We start from the raw sequence: 17,595 nt of genomic DNA, 5'->3' as shown, positions 1-17,595 counted from the left end.
TGCTCTATTGTTAAATATTTATCTTTTGTGATTTATTCTCTTTATTCACTTACTTTAATCTTATTCTTATATCTAGGATCGTTTCCTCTTTGGATACTGGCGAATTTATATTTTGCTGCGCCAGCCAGTATCCTATAGTAGAAAAGATCCTTACTCAGGGAGACAATACTAGATTCTTAGCTTTCTTACACAATATCTTATTTAAATTGCCGTATAGATTCAGATTATTGCAGTCGTGACCTAAATCTATTATTATATACACTCTCTAAATCCTTCCCGCCAAAATAGGTTCTATTTTTATAAGTGGTAATTTGGAATCGTAATCAGGCATGACTCAGGTTTTCAGGTAAATATGACATGTTTATTGGAATATCTAAAACACAATACAAATTTCATACACTCAATTATGCTCAATACTAAATAAAACTCGAACTAAGAGATTAACACATTCTAAACTAATTAAATCTTATAAGGCATGCTAAACACAGTAAATGCACATTGGGATATATAGCAAATGATATGAAGTTAAGCTAAATTCCTTTCAGTAGTATTACTTGCAAGAGAAAACTAACAAACATTCTAATATTACTGAGATACTAAATTCTACTATTCTTATCGCATCAAGTTAATCCTATCACATACAAAATTACAAAAGATCTCTTCCAAACAATTCTTCTTAATCTCAAAGGATGTAAAGGATGAATATGAAATTAAGAATACAGTTCTTAATTTCATATTCATAAACAATCTTCTCTCTTCTAATGAACTATCACACAAAATAGAGTAATTGCACCTTACCGAGCGTTTTCCACGTCGTTCTGCACCACGGGTATGTCTGGATGCTTCTCATCTATTGGCTGTCCATACGCCAACGTAGGGGTTATACTATCTTCATTCCTTATGCCGAAAAACGGACTCAAATCTTTGCGTTTCAGGAACAACTCGATGGGACTTTTCAGTGACGGCTTCATTCTGCTAGGACTGGAATTTTTTCCTTCAGCTTTACATAGAATCCTACTTCATTTTTAGAACGCTCGCAGTCCGACATCTTATCACAGACTTCACCCCCCCACCCTTAAGCGAAACTGCCCGTTAACTTCCGAACCATCAAAACAGGAAAACATTATGATCAGGGAGAGACTTCCAATATGGGCTCAACCCCTTATATTCTTCTATAGAGCACCCTCTTTTCTCAGTCCCCTTTTTGCATATGGTCCTTATCTTTTCACCCCTTTGGGTTCATTCTTCACTTTTACGACGCTGTTATACTTTTATTCACAGAATACATGGCAACGTAATTTTCCGAGTAAGCTATAGCCGCTAGCGTTACGCTGTACACGTGTAGCTTTATGCCTTCCAGGAATTATTACTTAGCAACTTTTTAGATGACTGACAGTAAATTTTACATAGCTTAAGTGAGGCTTAAATTTAAATCAGATTATCTCTCTTTTTAGACAAACTTAAAATGAAATCTTAATATAATCACATCAGCTTAAATATAAGGCACTTGAAATAAAGAATACAAATTTTACATAAAGTGAAGAAGTTTCACTTTTAATTACAGCTGATGTGCAGGTATTTCTCTTTGTCAGCAAGTTTTATATGTTAGATTCCAAATGAATGATTTCTTTCCAAGATTCCTTCATTTAGGATCTAACAGGATGAAATATTCACTTATTAAAACTTATTACTGTGGTTATTACGTGTGTTTGTTTAGTCATGAATTCTTCACAGGTTTCATTGTACAATAAAGTTGCTTGAGTATGGTGCAGAAACAGTAACTGCGTTTAAGTCATGGTTTGATGAGTACTGTGTTTGATAGTAATTATGTTCCTATGGGTATTTTCACTCCATAAAAGACTGCTGCTCATGAAGCTAATAATATAATAATAAAGGCAGACCATGATTGGTATGCTATCTCTTTCAGAAGGTTTGTTTTTCTAGTGTAAATGCATTTTGCCTAATTGATACACAGATATTTTAATAATCCATTTTCTTTATCTGAAAACTATATAAAGGTGTTGTGGGAAACAAAGTTCATGCATGGAGAACAATGGATAATTGAAATGCATTTCCAAAAAGTGTGGTGAGTTCAAAGACAGTGAATGAGTTTAAAATGCTGTATGATAGGAAGTCTTCTGCCTTCATGGAGGTACACTGTAATAATAAATATGAGGGTGTGTGCTGAAAAGTTGTGATAATCGCCATGAAGAAATCGAGGTAGAACCATGTTCTAGGTACTTATTAGAACTTTTCAGTCTCCCTCATAATTATTAATTTCTGTGGTGAACTGATAGTTGAAATACTTAAACATATGTATCACTCATATATTCTGAAATTTTGATTATCTGGCTACCTTAGAGTACATTCTAGGGGATAGCCATTAATCATCCTTTGAAGAAGCATGCAGGAAGCTTCTACATTTTCTATAAACCATCTAGAAAATGTAGCTACTGTCATTTTAGCACAAATATAATATATAGAACATTGTTAGAATCTTGTGAGAAAATATAGCCAGTGTGTTGCACACATTATCAGTCTGTAAAACAAAATTCCTTGGTGCTTAGTGTACAAAATATTTTTTGTAATATATAAAGGTAGTAATTAGTCTTAAGTTGGAAAAACTAGTAAAAACAATGAACATAAGTCTCTTAAAACAGACCACTTATAATATATACTATATATACTATAGTATATATATACTATACTTACTTCAGGTAACATCGGATTTGGAATCACATATTTATTAATTCTGTAACATCTTCGCTCTCTGACCATATACAGGATTATGAAATCACATATTATTGTGCCCTATACAAAATTAAATTATGATATTTTAAAGTATCTTTGTTATTTATTTATTATTATTTTTTAATATAATTCAATGAATGATTGATGGACAGCATGGATTTGCTAAAGGGAGGTCATGTTTTAGTACTCTACTTATTACAATAAAGTGACTGCTTCCTTGGACAGAGGAGAAGGATACACAGTAATATACTTGGATTTTGCAAAGGCTTTTGATAGAGTACTGCATGATAAATTGATAATCAAACTACAGCAGATGGGGTTGGATATTAGGTTAGTGCATTGGATTGGAGACTGGCTATCTGATAGGTATCAAAGTTGTGTATGGGGGAGCGATATCCAGGAAAAGGAAAGTCACTAGTGGAGTGCCTCAGGGGTCTGTTTTGGGGCGATTACTCTTTAACTCATATATTAACGATATAGGTGAAGATTTGGATGGAGATATTCAGTTGTTTGCAGATGATGCAAAGTTGGGACGAACCATGAAGAGTAGTGAAGATGTTGTGGCCTTACAAGAAGACTTGAATAAATTGAGTGATTGGGAACGGGAATGGAGATGTGAGTTCAATGTTGCAAAATGTAAGGTTTTAAAATTTGGAAAACAAAAATGGGATGCAGAATTCATGCTTGGTGAGGATATATTGGTCGATAAGGATATGATGGTGGATAAGGATCTGAAATTTAGGGGACACATAGCCAAAACTGTGAAGACAACACAAAGGCTTCTGGGAATGATGTGGAGGACATTGACGTGTAGAAGTAGGGAGATTCTTGTTCCGTTGTATAAGGCTTTGATTAGGCCACACATGGACTATTGTGAAAACTTCTTCATCCTTCTGAAAACCAGGTGACCCAGATTTGGTCACCTGGTTTTCAGAAGGATGATGATATGTTGGAACGGGTCCAGAGGAGATTGACTAAGGCAGTTTCTGACCTCTGGAATGTCAAGTATGAGGAAAGATTGAGAAGATGCAACTTGCAGAGTCTGGTAGACAGGAGGAAGATAGGAAATGTGATAGAGACCTACAAGTTATTAAGGGTATAATAAATTTAGTTTAATCCTTTATCCAAGTGTGAGCAAACAAAGTTTGCACCTGAAGTATCTTCAGGACTGGGGTAAGGTGATACAGCACCAGGGCAACTCGTTGCAAAGGTGGAGCAAGCTACCAACACTCCTGTCTCAGTATCTCCTATAATGCAAAACACATCTCCTTGCGGATATGTCTAATGTTATGCATTAAGGGAAGGGCCACTACCCAGACTAGTTTCGACCTTTATTGAGGTCTCTTCAGTGGGAGCCAGGCCCAAGTTGAGATACCAGGCAGAAGCATTTGCAGGTCATCTCTACCTATCGGAGTTGCCAAATGGTGTGCCACCCTTTTTTAATAAATTACTCTGGATTTAGAGAAAGATGTTGAAAGTTTATTTTTCACTTGGTTAGAGTATAATAAATTTAGTTTAATCCTTTATCCAAGTGTGAGCAAACAAAGTTTGCACCTGAAAGTATCTTCAGGACTGGGGTAAGGTGATACAGCACCAGGGCAACTCGTTGCAAAGGTGAAGCAAGCTACCAACACTCCTGTCTCAGTATCTCCTATAATGCAAATATAATCATGTATAATGTATAATGTATAATGCAAATCTCCTATAATGCAAAACACATCTCCTTGCGGAGATGTGTTTTGCATTATAGGAGATACTGAGACAGGAGTGTTGGTAGCTTGCTCCACCTTTGCAGTGAGTTGCCCTGGTGTTGTATCACCTTACCCCAGTCCTGAAGATACTTTCAGGTGCAAACTTTGTTTGCTCACACTTGGATAAAGGATTAAACTAAATTTATTATACTCTAACCAAGTGAAAAATAAACTTTCAACATCTTTCTCTAAATCCAGAGTAATTTATTAAAAAAGGGTGGCACACCATTTGGCAACTCCGATAGGTAGAGATGACCTGCAAATGCTTCTGCCTGGTATCTCAACTTGGGCCTGGCTCCCACTGAAGAGACCTCAATATCGACATCGACAGAACGCAGCGGATTCCAGAGACAGTTCCCGAGGACCCCCGAGAAAGCTCCGGCCGAAGGCAGACGTCTACCTCTCAAGAAGATCCAGTTTCAACGGCCCGAAAAGAGAGCTCCATGCTCAGATTCCGCAGTAGTACCCCAGCTGTGGTAAGACCTTTTTTCTTTTTATTGCCTGTTTTATCCGTCTATTCTGGTATCGCTTTGTTTGTGGCGAGGAACGCCCAACGTTCCTCGATTTTGCCCTCCCTTACATTCCCTTTCTACACGCAGTAGTCAGGAATTTCTGTAACCATGTCGCATTTTTTGCCTAGAACTAGGACGCTCGGTATCGAGCTCACGAAGCCCGTAGATCAGCGGGCGTTAGCGAGAGCTCTAATCGAAACAGTAGGGGCTGAAAATATATACGGTTTTATACCTTATGGGAACAATAGATTTCAAATAGTGGTCAAAAGCGAACAAACAAAAAAGAAATTATTAGAGGGTTTCATTTGTTGTGGACATACAATCAGACCGTTTCTAGTAGGGAGCCTACGAAAAACGCTAAAAATAACCAGGTTTCCACTAGAATACCTAGAGAACGAACCTGAAGTCAAGAAATTCTTTAGCCAATGGGGGGAAATTCACGAGATTAAAGCAATGGAGTATGCAGACTATAAAGGATGGAAAACAGGAGACGTTGAAATCCAGATTGACATGAAAAAAGAAGTCCCCAATTTTGTTTTTTTGGGGGGAACGAGGGTAATGGTGAACTACCCAGGTGTGAAAAAAAGGTGCTTTATATGTAATTCGGAGGAACACCTTGGGGCAGATTGCCCTCGAATACAATGCAGAAATTGCAAATCGTCAAAGCATAAAATGGAAAGCTGTACAGAACCCTGTATTAAGTGTGGGGCTCTGACCCACAAATTGGACACATGTCCGTACAAGACACACTCAGAAGCAATAGGAGGGACCATAACACCGATTAGGGCAACGCCCATCGGGAACCCTGAGAAAATATCAAGGAGCGATTTTCCGGAGCTCGGCCAGCAGGCTGAAAAGGAAGCAGCAACGGAAACGAAAACCCCAAAGATACCCAAGGCAAGCCGCCACACACAGAACATCACCAGCATCAATGTGGCAAACCATGAAGCTTGCAGGAAAGAGGAAGAGGTCACACCCAGCGCCCCAACAAAGCGCGCAAGAGAAACGGAATCACAGGAAAAGAAAAAAGCGAAACAAGGCAGCATGATGTCATCGGAGGACGAAACAGAGACCACAGGTCAACGTCGAACAATAGGCGCAAAGCCCCTCGACAATGACGTTACAATGTTAGAGAGCCTACCCCCAGTAATGGATCAATTGGCACAACCCCAAGTCCACGAAATGGACTCTGACGAAGACAGGGACTCTACAGACAGGCTTGTCATTGTCTCGGATGCTCAAAGTGCAACCAGCTCCGACGAGGAACCAGGACCGGGTTTCACAAAACAAACACCAGATAACGCCCCCCCTCATTCTAACACCAACATGGAAGTCAAAATCGCAACTTTAAACACTAACGGACTACGCAACCCCTTTGCGCAAAGCGCTGTCTGGAGGCTAATGTTAACACAAAATTAATATCCTCCTGATACAAGAAACCCATTTCTATAAGCATTGGGACGTGGAGAACTTCTCAAGAAGCTATCCGGTCACCAGCTACTGGTGCTTCGGGGACGCTCACTCGCGAGGGGTGGGGATACTAATTCGCCCCCCAATCGCGGGGGGGTTCTTCAAAGTCCAAAAAGACGCCACAGGACGCCTAGTAACGGTGGACTGGAAGTACGGTGGCCGTACCATCCGACTTGCTGCAGTTTACGCCCCGAACAATCCATACCACAGAAGTGGTTTCTTCTCTGCCCTTGAAAACTATCTCCTGGGAGCAGAACACCTAATAGTTGCAGGAGACTGGAACTGTGTGGAAGACACACGTCTAGACAAAATAGGCGGGAACGCAAACAACGGAACTGGCGGCATTGCCGCTTTAAATCGATGCTGTATAAATTTTGACCTCGTCGATATCTGGAGGCGGAATAACCCCGCCAAAGTAGAAACTATGTGGGGCTGCGGCCAGATATCGACAAGACTAGACAGAGTGTACGTGTCCCAAAACCTGGAACAATATGTTCAGAGGATACGTCACACCGCAGTGCATAACTTGACAACCGACCACAAGATGGTCATACTAAAAATCACGCTCCCAGAGGTGATGGAAACAGCCAGAGGTCCTTGGAGGCTCCCTCCTACCTTCCCCAGTCTTTTCAGCGACCAGCTACAGAACCTCTGTGACGGATGGACAAACACCAACTGGGACTGGGAAAACTGGCTGACCTTCAAGAGGCAGGCTAGGGAACTGTTCCAAAAATGTGGACGCGAAAGGGCCTACCAAAAACGCAAACGGCTGAGGGATCTCTACAGGGAACTCGGCTGGTACCGGACAAACGAACGGAGCGGAGTTCCCTGCGGAGATCTCATCAGACAAGTAGAAATAGAACTGCAGCAAGAGCGGCAGAGTAGAGTCGAGGACCTCGACTTTCGAACGAGACTCTATCTCAGACATTTGGAAACACCTTCCGCCGCATTCTACAACCAACAACGGGTGGCAGCTAATGATGAGAAAACGATTCACCAGATCGAGGAGAAGGGCCAGATTTTACGCTCAACCCACGAAATACTCGGTCACTTTCATCAGCAGTATATCGGTATCTTCTCTGACCGGCAGGGCACGGATGACTTCAGTGAGTGGGACGCAACACGTTTTCCCGATCATCTTAGTGCCCTGCAGGACAGGCCGATAACTGCAGCCGAATTAAAGGCCACGTACAGAATGATGAAAACAAAGAAGACCCCAGGGCCAGACGGACGGGATAGAATTCTATAGATCTATCTGGGAATTTTCATTGGCAGCGTTAATAAACATCTTTAACGAATTCCTCACTTCGGGAAACATCCCCGAGGAATTCGTTAAGAGCCACACCATCTTTATCCCCAAGAAAGACCGAGATCGGACTTTGTCGAATAACTGGCGTCCAATCTCCCTAACCAACGTAGACTACAAGATTTTTGCAAAAATTATCTGCATGCGCCTCAAGGGTGGTATCGAAAAAATAATAACAAGCTCACAGGTCTATGGGATCCCTGGTAGATCTATGGAATTCAATCTCTTTTTGTTAAGAGACTTGATCAAACTGGCCAAAGAGAAAAAATACCCCCTGGCACTTCTCTCCACCGACCTGGAGAAAGCGTTTGACAGCATCAACCACAGGTACTTGCAGAACATCCTACTAAAAACAGGCGTGGGCCCGAGACTTCGGCATACAATTAAAAACATGTATGCGGAAGCCACGACCCAACTATCTATTAATGGGTTTCTAACAGAACCAATCCGCATAAAGAGAGGGGTTAGGCAAGGCTGCCCGCTAAGCCCCCTCCTCTTCTCCCTAGTATTAGAACCCCTAATCAAAAGAATTGATAACACCCCCGCAATTAACGGTATTCCACTGCCCCAAGGCTCCAGACAATGCAAAATAGTGGCATATGCAGACGATGTAGTGGCTACACTCAGAGACTCTGAGTCCATCTATATCTATCTGCACACGCTGCAAAAATTCAGCATAGTCAGTGGTCTTCGCGTTAACGCACAAAAAACCAAAATCAAAAGTTTCGGAAATTTCCATAGCACTGGACTTCCCTACGGTTTAACGCTACAGACACAGCCTCTAACTATACTAGGCGTGCCCTTTTCAGACACCCTAGCACTACCAATCCAAAAATTGCAGGAGACAAGCAGGGAAAGGATAAGGTTGTTCAAACCAACCTTCTTCTCCTTTTATGGCAGAGCGACAGTAATAAAAACAATCGTCACCCCAATGCTGATGCACACTGTCAATATCACAGGCATCACACTGGCACAAGAAAATAAATTATCAAAAGAACTCCTGGATTTCTTCTGGAATAGGAGAAAACGCGAAGTAAAGAAAGAATATCTACAACTCAAACAGGAAGAAGGGGGTTATGCTCTGCCCGATCACAGAAGCTTGCTACAAGCAAACACGTTCAAAACCGTACGGAAGGCCTTAAACTCCAACCACATTTCTGGCCTACTAATTAGATATTTTATAGGACTTTTCCTCCCCCTCTTTGGGATCACGGATTATGCTGGACCCCGCGCAAGAGGGGTGCCCAAGTGGTACCGTACAGTAGTGAAATCGATCACAACACTCAGAGACAGAGGAATAGCAATCCTCACACACAAACCCAAAGCAGTATACTGGGATTTCTTCCAACTTTCCAGGCGTGATACACCCAATCTTAGTACAAATAATGAAATTCTCTTCAGAAACATCAAAAATAGCTGGGGACAGCCTTTTCATCGGGATCTAGCCTGGAGAATAGCCTACGGGCGGCTCCCAGTGAAACAGGTGAAATCCCGGTATGTACCTAACCCATGCGACCCATTCTGCGATGTCTGCCGGGACGTGGAAACGGTGGACCACTTCTTTTATTTTTGCCCACCAGCCCAACGCATCTGGCGGAGACTCAGCACAGCATTGGGAATCCCCATGCTGACAGTAGAAGAGGTAGTACGACTACAATTCCCGCCACCAGTCCAAAAAACCCAAAAGTTCACTATCTTCCTAATCAATGTACTAAAATATCACATCTGGAAAGTACGGAAAAAATCCCAGGTACGAGACGCAAATTTAATGTATGCAAGAATAAGAAAAGGTTTCTTTTTCTACTTACACAAATTTCTTGCACAAGAAAGGCACTTACTAGGAGACTTTAAATTTGTGAATCAATACTGCAAACCACCGATAATATGCTTTCTTATACAGGGACGCATCAAGCCCTGTATATCTCTTTAGAACCCAAAAAAAACCCACCATCCCCCCCCACACCAGGAAAAAGAATAACCACTCTGTTTCCCCTAGCCAGAAAGCTTTCGCTGGCACGGTTTCTTTACTCCAAACAAGGGGGGAGAGCTGAGAACCCGGGTGGCGAAGGCTTACTGCGAGGCGGTGCCGCTCCTCGTGAGCGGCATCTCCCGGGCCAGTCTCTTCCCCGTTCTAAGTCCCAGTGGTACCAGGTATACAAGTTCCTCAGTAAGTTCCTATTCATTCCTACTTACCGGACCTTAAGTCCCGTTATTTTAGATTTAAAATAAATATTTAAACAAGTCCTATTATTTATATCCTGTTTAAAAAAAAAAAAAAAAAAAAAAAAAAAAAAATATATATATATATTATTTACCTGGAATAAAAATAAGGATATTATATCTAGTAACATAAAAAGAACCTCCATTAATACTGGAGTAAATCATTACTTTAGATAAAATAATATGAGAACTAGAGACAAAAGTCTATGTTTAACCTTTTCTGAACAGGTAAATTGAGATTATATGTTACAGACCAATTAGCCAATAAGGCTAAACAGGTTGACTGAGGCCTCTTTTTACCTCCTACTATCCTACTCTATCTTATATCATACTCCTCTTTTACTGTCTGCTGATCCTCAGCATGCTTTATTCTCCAAAGGCCAATGATGAGAGACATGAACTCCCATTCTACCTCAATAAAGGTCGAAACTAGTCTGGGTAGTGGCCCTTCCCTTAATGCATAACATCCTTCCCTTAATGCATAACATTAGACATATCCGCAAGGAGATGTGTTTTGCATTATAGGAGATACTGAGACAGGAGTGTTGGTAGCTTGCTCCACCTTTGCAACGAGTTGCCCTGGTGCTGTATCACCTTACCCCAGTCCTGAAGATACTTCAGGTGCAAACTTTGTTTGCTCACACTTGGATAAAGGATTAAACTAAATTTATTATACTCTAACCAAGTGAAAAATAAACTTTCAAAAGTTATTAAGGGGTTGTTATAGGATCAATGCTGGAGAGGTTCTACAGAAAATAGTGGGAGATCAGGGGAGAACCAAGGGTCATCCCTGGAAACTGTATAAAGAGGGTGTGAGTAGGGGAGTGAGAAGCAGGTTTTTTTCATGCATAGTTGTGAATGATTGGAATGCCTTACCTGAGAGTGTGGTGTCTGCAAAGAGTTTGAATGTGTTCAAGGCACGGCATGATGAGCTGTGTGTGTGTGATAAAAGGACCTCCCAGATGAGTCTTTGACTCCATGAGGTCTTGGGATAATAATAATAAATAATAATAATAATGTGGGATAAATCTAGACTAAAATTACACTGAAAACCATTTTTAAAAAATTTTTTTTTACTGAAATTAGATTAGTTTTATATATTATAAATTTAAGCTATATAAACAAGATAAGAGATGTGGAAGTGGTGGATAAGAATCTGAAATTCAGGGGCCACAGTGCACAAGTTGTGAAGATGTAACATCGAATAACGAAGCAGATGCAGAGTCCCCCACCCCTTACATGCAGAAATAAAGAGGTTATGATGCCACTGTATAAAGTATTGATCAGGCCTCATATGGATGTACACAGATTTGGTCACCGTGTTTTTATGGTGATAAGGGTATGTTAGAAAGGGTCCAGAGAAGATTCGCAAAGGTAGTCAGTGGTTTTTGGAATGTGGAGTACAAGGACAGATTGAGAGAATGTAAGTTGCAAAGATTCAAAGATTGGAAGAGAGGGGGGGGGATATGATTAAGACATATAAGCTAGTCAGGAGTTATTATCAGGTTGACATGGAAGAGATTTTTCATAGAATTGGAGGGGGGGATAGAACAAGAGGTCATTGCTAGAAATTGTATAAGGAGTGTGAGCAGAGGAATGAAGAGCAGGTTCTTTACATAGAGAGTAGTTGATGAGTGGAATGCATTGCCTGAATGTATTGTGAATGTAGACACATAGAATGAGCTTTAAGGCATGGTAAATATGACATTCTCATCCAACTGTGCATACCTCCCACAATGAGTCTCTGACTCCATAGAGGTCAGATGTTAATAATAATAATTTTCATTATATAAAAGTTCCTAAGCATGTTCTTATATGATTTCATAAATACCGAACAATCTTTTAAATTAAAAAACAGACAGTTTTTCAGACTTCTGAACTCCTGAAGTAAACAACTGATATAGAATTATACAATATTCTCTGCATATGTAATTTACTGCTGCTTTTCTCACATTATATGTAAGTATTAATTCACAGTTACCACAAAGTCATTTTACTTCTGTAAAATGTATCAAGTATTTTGAAGTTTGATGTTATATCCGATAAACATGATGTGCAAGATAGAATTCCAGAGAAGTATTAGCCTGGAAGAATGATAGATAATGTGACTATGGCAATTAAGCAAGGCAATAGGGTGGATGAGATGATTGTGATGTGGGCACATACAACTTGAGAGGCAGTGTGAATCTGGCAGCAGGGGATCTGAGGTTTATGCTTAAGGTTGTATGGAAGAAGACTGAGAGAGGGGAGATACTGCGAGTGTTGCCCAGGTATGATAATGCAGAACTGAAGAGAAGAGCATCAGTAATATGACAGCCAGAATGTGTTGAAAGAGAGACTTGGATTACATGGATGCATGTAATGCTGACCACATGGGAGCCTGGAGGAGATAACAGTAGGTATAGAAACAGTGTCAATGCCTTGATTCTTTATACTAATGCCAGGTTTATTTGGAATAAAGGTGAATTGGTGGCATTGATAGCATTAGCCTGTCCAAGGATTACCGAGATCTCTGAGACATCATTGGTGGAAGATGATATATACTGACAGTTATAGAAATAGAGAGTATAGCATTTTTTGGCAAGAAAGAAAGGGCAAATGTGGTGGTAGAAGATTAAATGCATTGCCTGAAGGTGTTGTGAATGGGAAAACTGTGAATGGGTTTAAGGTGCACTTTGACGATCTTTTTGCGTGAGAGAGTATAGACCTCCCTGTGATGAGTTCTTTGATTCCATCGAGGTCATATGTTAATAATAATATGTCTAAAACACCCTATTGGCCATGATGTGTTTATCTATCATGCAAAACATGGATACTAAGTTCAATATTGTAGATATATTTCACCAATGTTGAATGAGAATGATATTATGACAGAAAACATGGAAAGGAATAATGTTTTTCATGAGGATAGGAAGGAAAAGAAAAAAAGAAAGAGGGGTGCTGTTGGTTGCAAAGGAAATATGACCTGCACAAGATGGTGAGGCAGGTAGAAAATAGTGGCAGAGGTTTTGAGCGAAGTTATAGTCAACTCCCAAATATAGAAAACTGATAGGAGCCACAGTAACTTATGTTATATAGTTTGCTATAGGGAATTTCCTTCAGAGTAGCATTGTGCCTTTGGAGCTTTAGCTAGAACTTTTCAGTAGTTGGTTATAGGTAGAGAGCTAACTGCAGTATGTAGACAGAGTAGGGAGGAAGCTACAGGCTTGGGAATGTGGAGGATAGTTAAAAAGAAATATACATAAATAGGATAAGTGAACAAGAGATGGATAATGATCATTGTGATGATTTTACTTATGGTAAGGGAAAATTAATTCGATGAGCTTTTGAGTATGCAAAAACAAGCACATGCAGATTGAGAGGATTGGATCAGACTATATCATTAGAGGATGTTATTCTAAATGGAACACTTAATCTTCCTTCAGCTGGCAAGAGTGATCATGAAGTAAATGGGTAGTGGCCAGCCATATGAAGACTTCTCTGGGATGCAGAGGACTCTGACATGCAGAAATAGAGAGGTTATGATACCATTGTATAATGCCTTGATCAGGAATCATTATTGTTGGTTCCAATTTCCATATTAAATCTTGAATCTCTATATCAAACTGTTAAAAGTGATATCTCTTCTGCATGGGTCACGTAATATCTCTATCACACAAAGAAATAGCCTCAGGGTAGAGCCAAAATTCAATGTCAGAGTCCTCAAGCCTTACCTCTTTTAAAATCCTAAGAAATTTATATTTTTAGACTGTGCCACTTAGAATTATTAGATTAAAGATAATAACTCAATCAAGAAGTAAGTCAGAAGATATATTCATGTGACCTAGGGTTGCAATCGTGGCCTTTACCTAACTCACTTAAATTCCCGCTCAGATCCGTAATAAGTTTCACAAGTGGTGCATCGAATTCTATACACAGACACATATATTTAGTTAAATTCAAGCAAGGTTTATTTGTTTCTAAATTTACAGCTTAATATACAAGAATATTCATCATTCTAAATAAGACGCATTCTAATTTGTATCAAATAATAAGCTTTAACTTCATCAGATATGATCTCTGAATATATTTTTTCTTAAGTAATTCCCACTAAATGAAATCATTCTATATCACCTAGATTACTACTAAACTCCATTATTTAATTTCTATACTATCAACTGGTAACATTAATCATTCTTCAACATACAAAGATTCAGATTCATTTAGTAACTATTCATTCATGACTTCCTATAAAACATACACGCTACAGCCCTGACCTAAAATTGTATCTGAGTCCTTCACTAATATAGCTTCACATATCATTACATATTCAGATTACATTCATATAAATAACAAACTTTACTTATCTCCACTCGATGGTTCCTCTATCCATCTGCATCTGCTTCAGTCTATCTTCTGTTTCATTAGGACATTTCTTTGTTCCCTTCAATCTACCTGGGGTCAAGACTTTACAGTAATCATCAGCTTAAACTTCGGGACGCATGCTTCTGTTGACCTTTCAATGGCATGGTCTGCCGTTACTTTCCGGGAATCTAGGACAGAGTTTCCCCGCTGTAACATCGTCCTATTCTTGAGGTATCGTTCGGCCGTCCCCGAACCAGCACCAACTTAAAAACCTTCATTTCTCGAGGAAACGTGAGAACTCCACACGACAAAAGACCAAATAAAAAATGGGGGGTTCCTAAACCTTTTATACGTTCACCCTATCGGTAAACACCGCAAGCTCCACTGTTCACTCGGCACCTCAATTTTCTATGTCACATGACCTCACGACATCCATTCTCTGCCTGCTTGTTTACTCTATGCGCCAAGCACGTGACCGCCAGGGGCAATCGTCAGCGTATCCTTGACCCTTGGACTATCTTTCACACAGAATACGTTCTATTGTTTCTTTTACAATTTATTCTTACAATGAATTTAATATCAACACAAAACCATAACTCTCTTAATTTACACTTTGTCTCAGGCAACTTTCCTTTATACATATTTATCTAAATTCCTCCCCCCTTTATATATATATTTTTTTTTTCATTATAAAATTCCCTTTGAGCTAATTAATTATTTCTTTCTTCTTAAATCAATATATTCAATATTTTCTAAAGTTCACAACGATATCTACTTAGAAACAAGCATGTGTACTTAATTATTTTACAGGGTTTTTACTTCTTTGCTTGTTAAACCATGATAAGTGGAACTTTAACATTCTTAACTTATCAGGGTATAACATTATGGATTATTGTGCACAGATTTGGTTGCCTGGATTTCATGGTGATGAGAATATGTTGGAAAGGGTCCAGAGAAGATTCACAAAGGTAGTCAGTGGTCTTTGGAATGTGGAGTATGAGGACAGATTGAGAGAATGTAATTTGCAGAGCCTCGTGAATAGGAGAAAGGGGGAAGGGATAAGATATCACTGCTGGAAACTGTATAAGGAGGGTGTGAGCAGAGGAGCGACGAGTAGGTATTTTGCATGGAGAGTGGTTGTGAGTGGAGTGCATTGTCTGAGTGTGTTGTGGGTGTAGGCACATTGAATCAGTTTAAAGCATGGTCGGATGAGCATTGTGTACAATAGTGTGTACCTTCCCCAATGAGTCTCTGAATCCATGGAGGCCAAATGATAATAATAATAATAATAATTATTATTATTATTATGACATGGACAACCCCACGGAGTCTGTACACTGATTGAGGGAAAATCTTAATATTATGCCAAGCACTAACAAACATTTGTAAAACACCTGTCAAACTTCCTTTGAACTTCGCTTTGATGGAGGGGGATCATCAACAACTATCTTCTTCACTACTTAGAGACACAGGAATCCCAATATAGATCCTGCTGTTCTTGTTCTAAATAGACTTCTATTGCTAAACTTACCTTTGGACACAGAAAATGGAAAGATTGGAGTAACTCATATGTCACTCTTGATATTTCCAATACATTCTAGTCTGGCATCAAGGTCTTCTTTCCAAGCTGCCATTATATCCCTTCTATTCTTTGTAGGAGTTTGCCAGCTTCCCCTCTGGTGGTTTATTGCATATTTTTGTTTAATAGTGGAGTATCCCAAGGCTCTGTGCTTTTACCAACACTCTTCCTCCTACATCTTTCTCTCTGTCTGACGTCCAATCCTATCTACAGTTTTGCAGATGACAGCTCTCTATTCTTCTTCTTTTTGACTTGAGAAACCTTATGGCACTCAAAGATTTCAGCTTCAAGATCTTACATAACCAATAACTTACAATAACTCTGATCTGCTCACCATTTTCAAATGGGATGAAGATAAGATAGTAAATTTCAATTCTATCAAAACACAGTTACATCTTATTACCTGGAAGAAAGATACTATTCCTCTCCTTCTTACCTTTGATAACATTCTGATTTCTTAAACTGACTTTCACATGTAGCTTATTCTGGTATAAGTTTATTACATCCAGGAGGCTGAGGCAGCTTCCAAAAGCTGGTATTCCTGTTTCATTCAACACATAATTTTTCTCCTATTCACTTCCTACACTCTGTAAATCCTAAATCCCATTAACCTTAGAATATTGTTCTCACATTTGGAGTTATGCATCACTCCAAATGGAAGAACAATCAATTTTTGATTGTATAGAGAAGAGAACAATCTGCCTAACAGGTGATTCCTGTCTCAAAAAGATATCCTCCAGTCGAACTACAAGGGGGTGATTATGAAGAGCTCAGGAGACAACTTGCAGTTGTAGCATGGAATGAGGAGTTAGCTGGAAAAGAGATCAATGCAGCTTGGGGAATTTTCAAAAACTATCTGGCAGATGCAATGTCTAAATGTATTCCAAGGGTGAGAAAGTTAAATAAGGTAGGTGTGAAATGGATGAATAAAAAGATTAAGCATATGATACAGAGAAAAAGGGCATTATGGAGGCAGCATAAGAGAAGTGGAAATAACCAATTCCATGAGGACTACAAAGACCAGGCAAGGCAGGTGACTTGGGGGTTAGTGAGGGTAGCTAAAGAGAAGTATGAACAACAGTTAGCTAATGAAGCCAAAAAGAATACTAAGGAGTTTTTTCGATATGTAGCCAGCAAAAGAAAGAATGATTATGGAAGGATGACACTGATTAAAGAAAATGGTATAAAGAGAGCTGTTGCAGAATGTGTGGTGGAGATACTTAATGAGCAGTTCATAAAGGTCTTTCAATTTTGTGAATGTGACTTCATGGAGAGATTGAGAACAGTTGATGATAGGGAAGAGACTGACTGTAAGTGAGCAAGAGGTGTATGGGGAGTTGAGTAAACTGGATGTAAATAAGGCTGTCGGACTTGATAATATATCACCGCGTATTCTGAAGGAATGTGCCAGAGAGTTGACACCTGCCTTGACATATTTTTTTAATATGAGTCTTGCACTTGGTCAAGTTCCTAAGGAGTGGAAGGAGGGCAAGATTGTGCCACTTCATAAGGCTGTGGAACTTGATAATATATCACTACATATTCTGACATAATGTGCCAGGGAGTTGACACCTATCCTATCCCAATGGCTTTAACAGGCCTTTAAGGCTCACAACCTTCCAAGCATGCTTAGATTTCGTAACCGAAATACGAGGATAGAAT

The 17,595-nt window shown here is 39.6% G+C and overlaps 1 protein-coding gene across 2 annotated transcripts in view; it reads right to left on the bottom strand.

Annotated features, from left to right (window-relative positions):
• Nucleotides 1-17,595, bottom strand: part of LOC150095727 (P2X purinoceptor 4-like) — a 196,231-nt gene that overhangs the window by 13,740 nt on the left and 164,896 nt on the right. For both annotated transcript variants that reach the window (XM_090410186.1, XM_090410185.1), the window contains exon 10: nucleotides 2,713-2,811. In XM_090410186.1, the coding sequence (XP_090266312.1) occupies nucleotides 2,713-2,811 (99 nt within the window). The remainder of the gene's footprint in view (nucleotides 1-2,712; nucleotides 2,812-17,595) is intronic.

The sequence above is a fragment of the Typopeltis vanoorti genome, chromosome 20 (assembly GCF_054136105.1).
Source record: "Typopeltis vanoorti isolate ZY-2024b chromosome 20, IOZ_Tvanoo_1.0, whole genome shotgun sequence".
NCBI lineage: Eukaryota > Metazoa > Arthropoda > Arachnida > Uropygi > Thelyphonidae > Typopeltis > Typopeltis vanoorti.
This window is presented reverse-complemented; position numbering and strand designations above follow the sequence as displayed.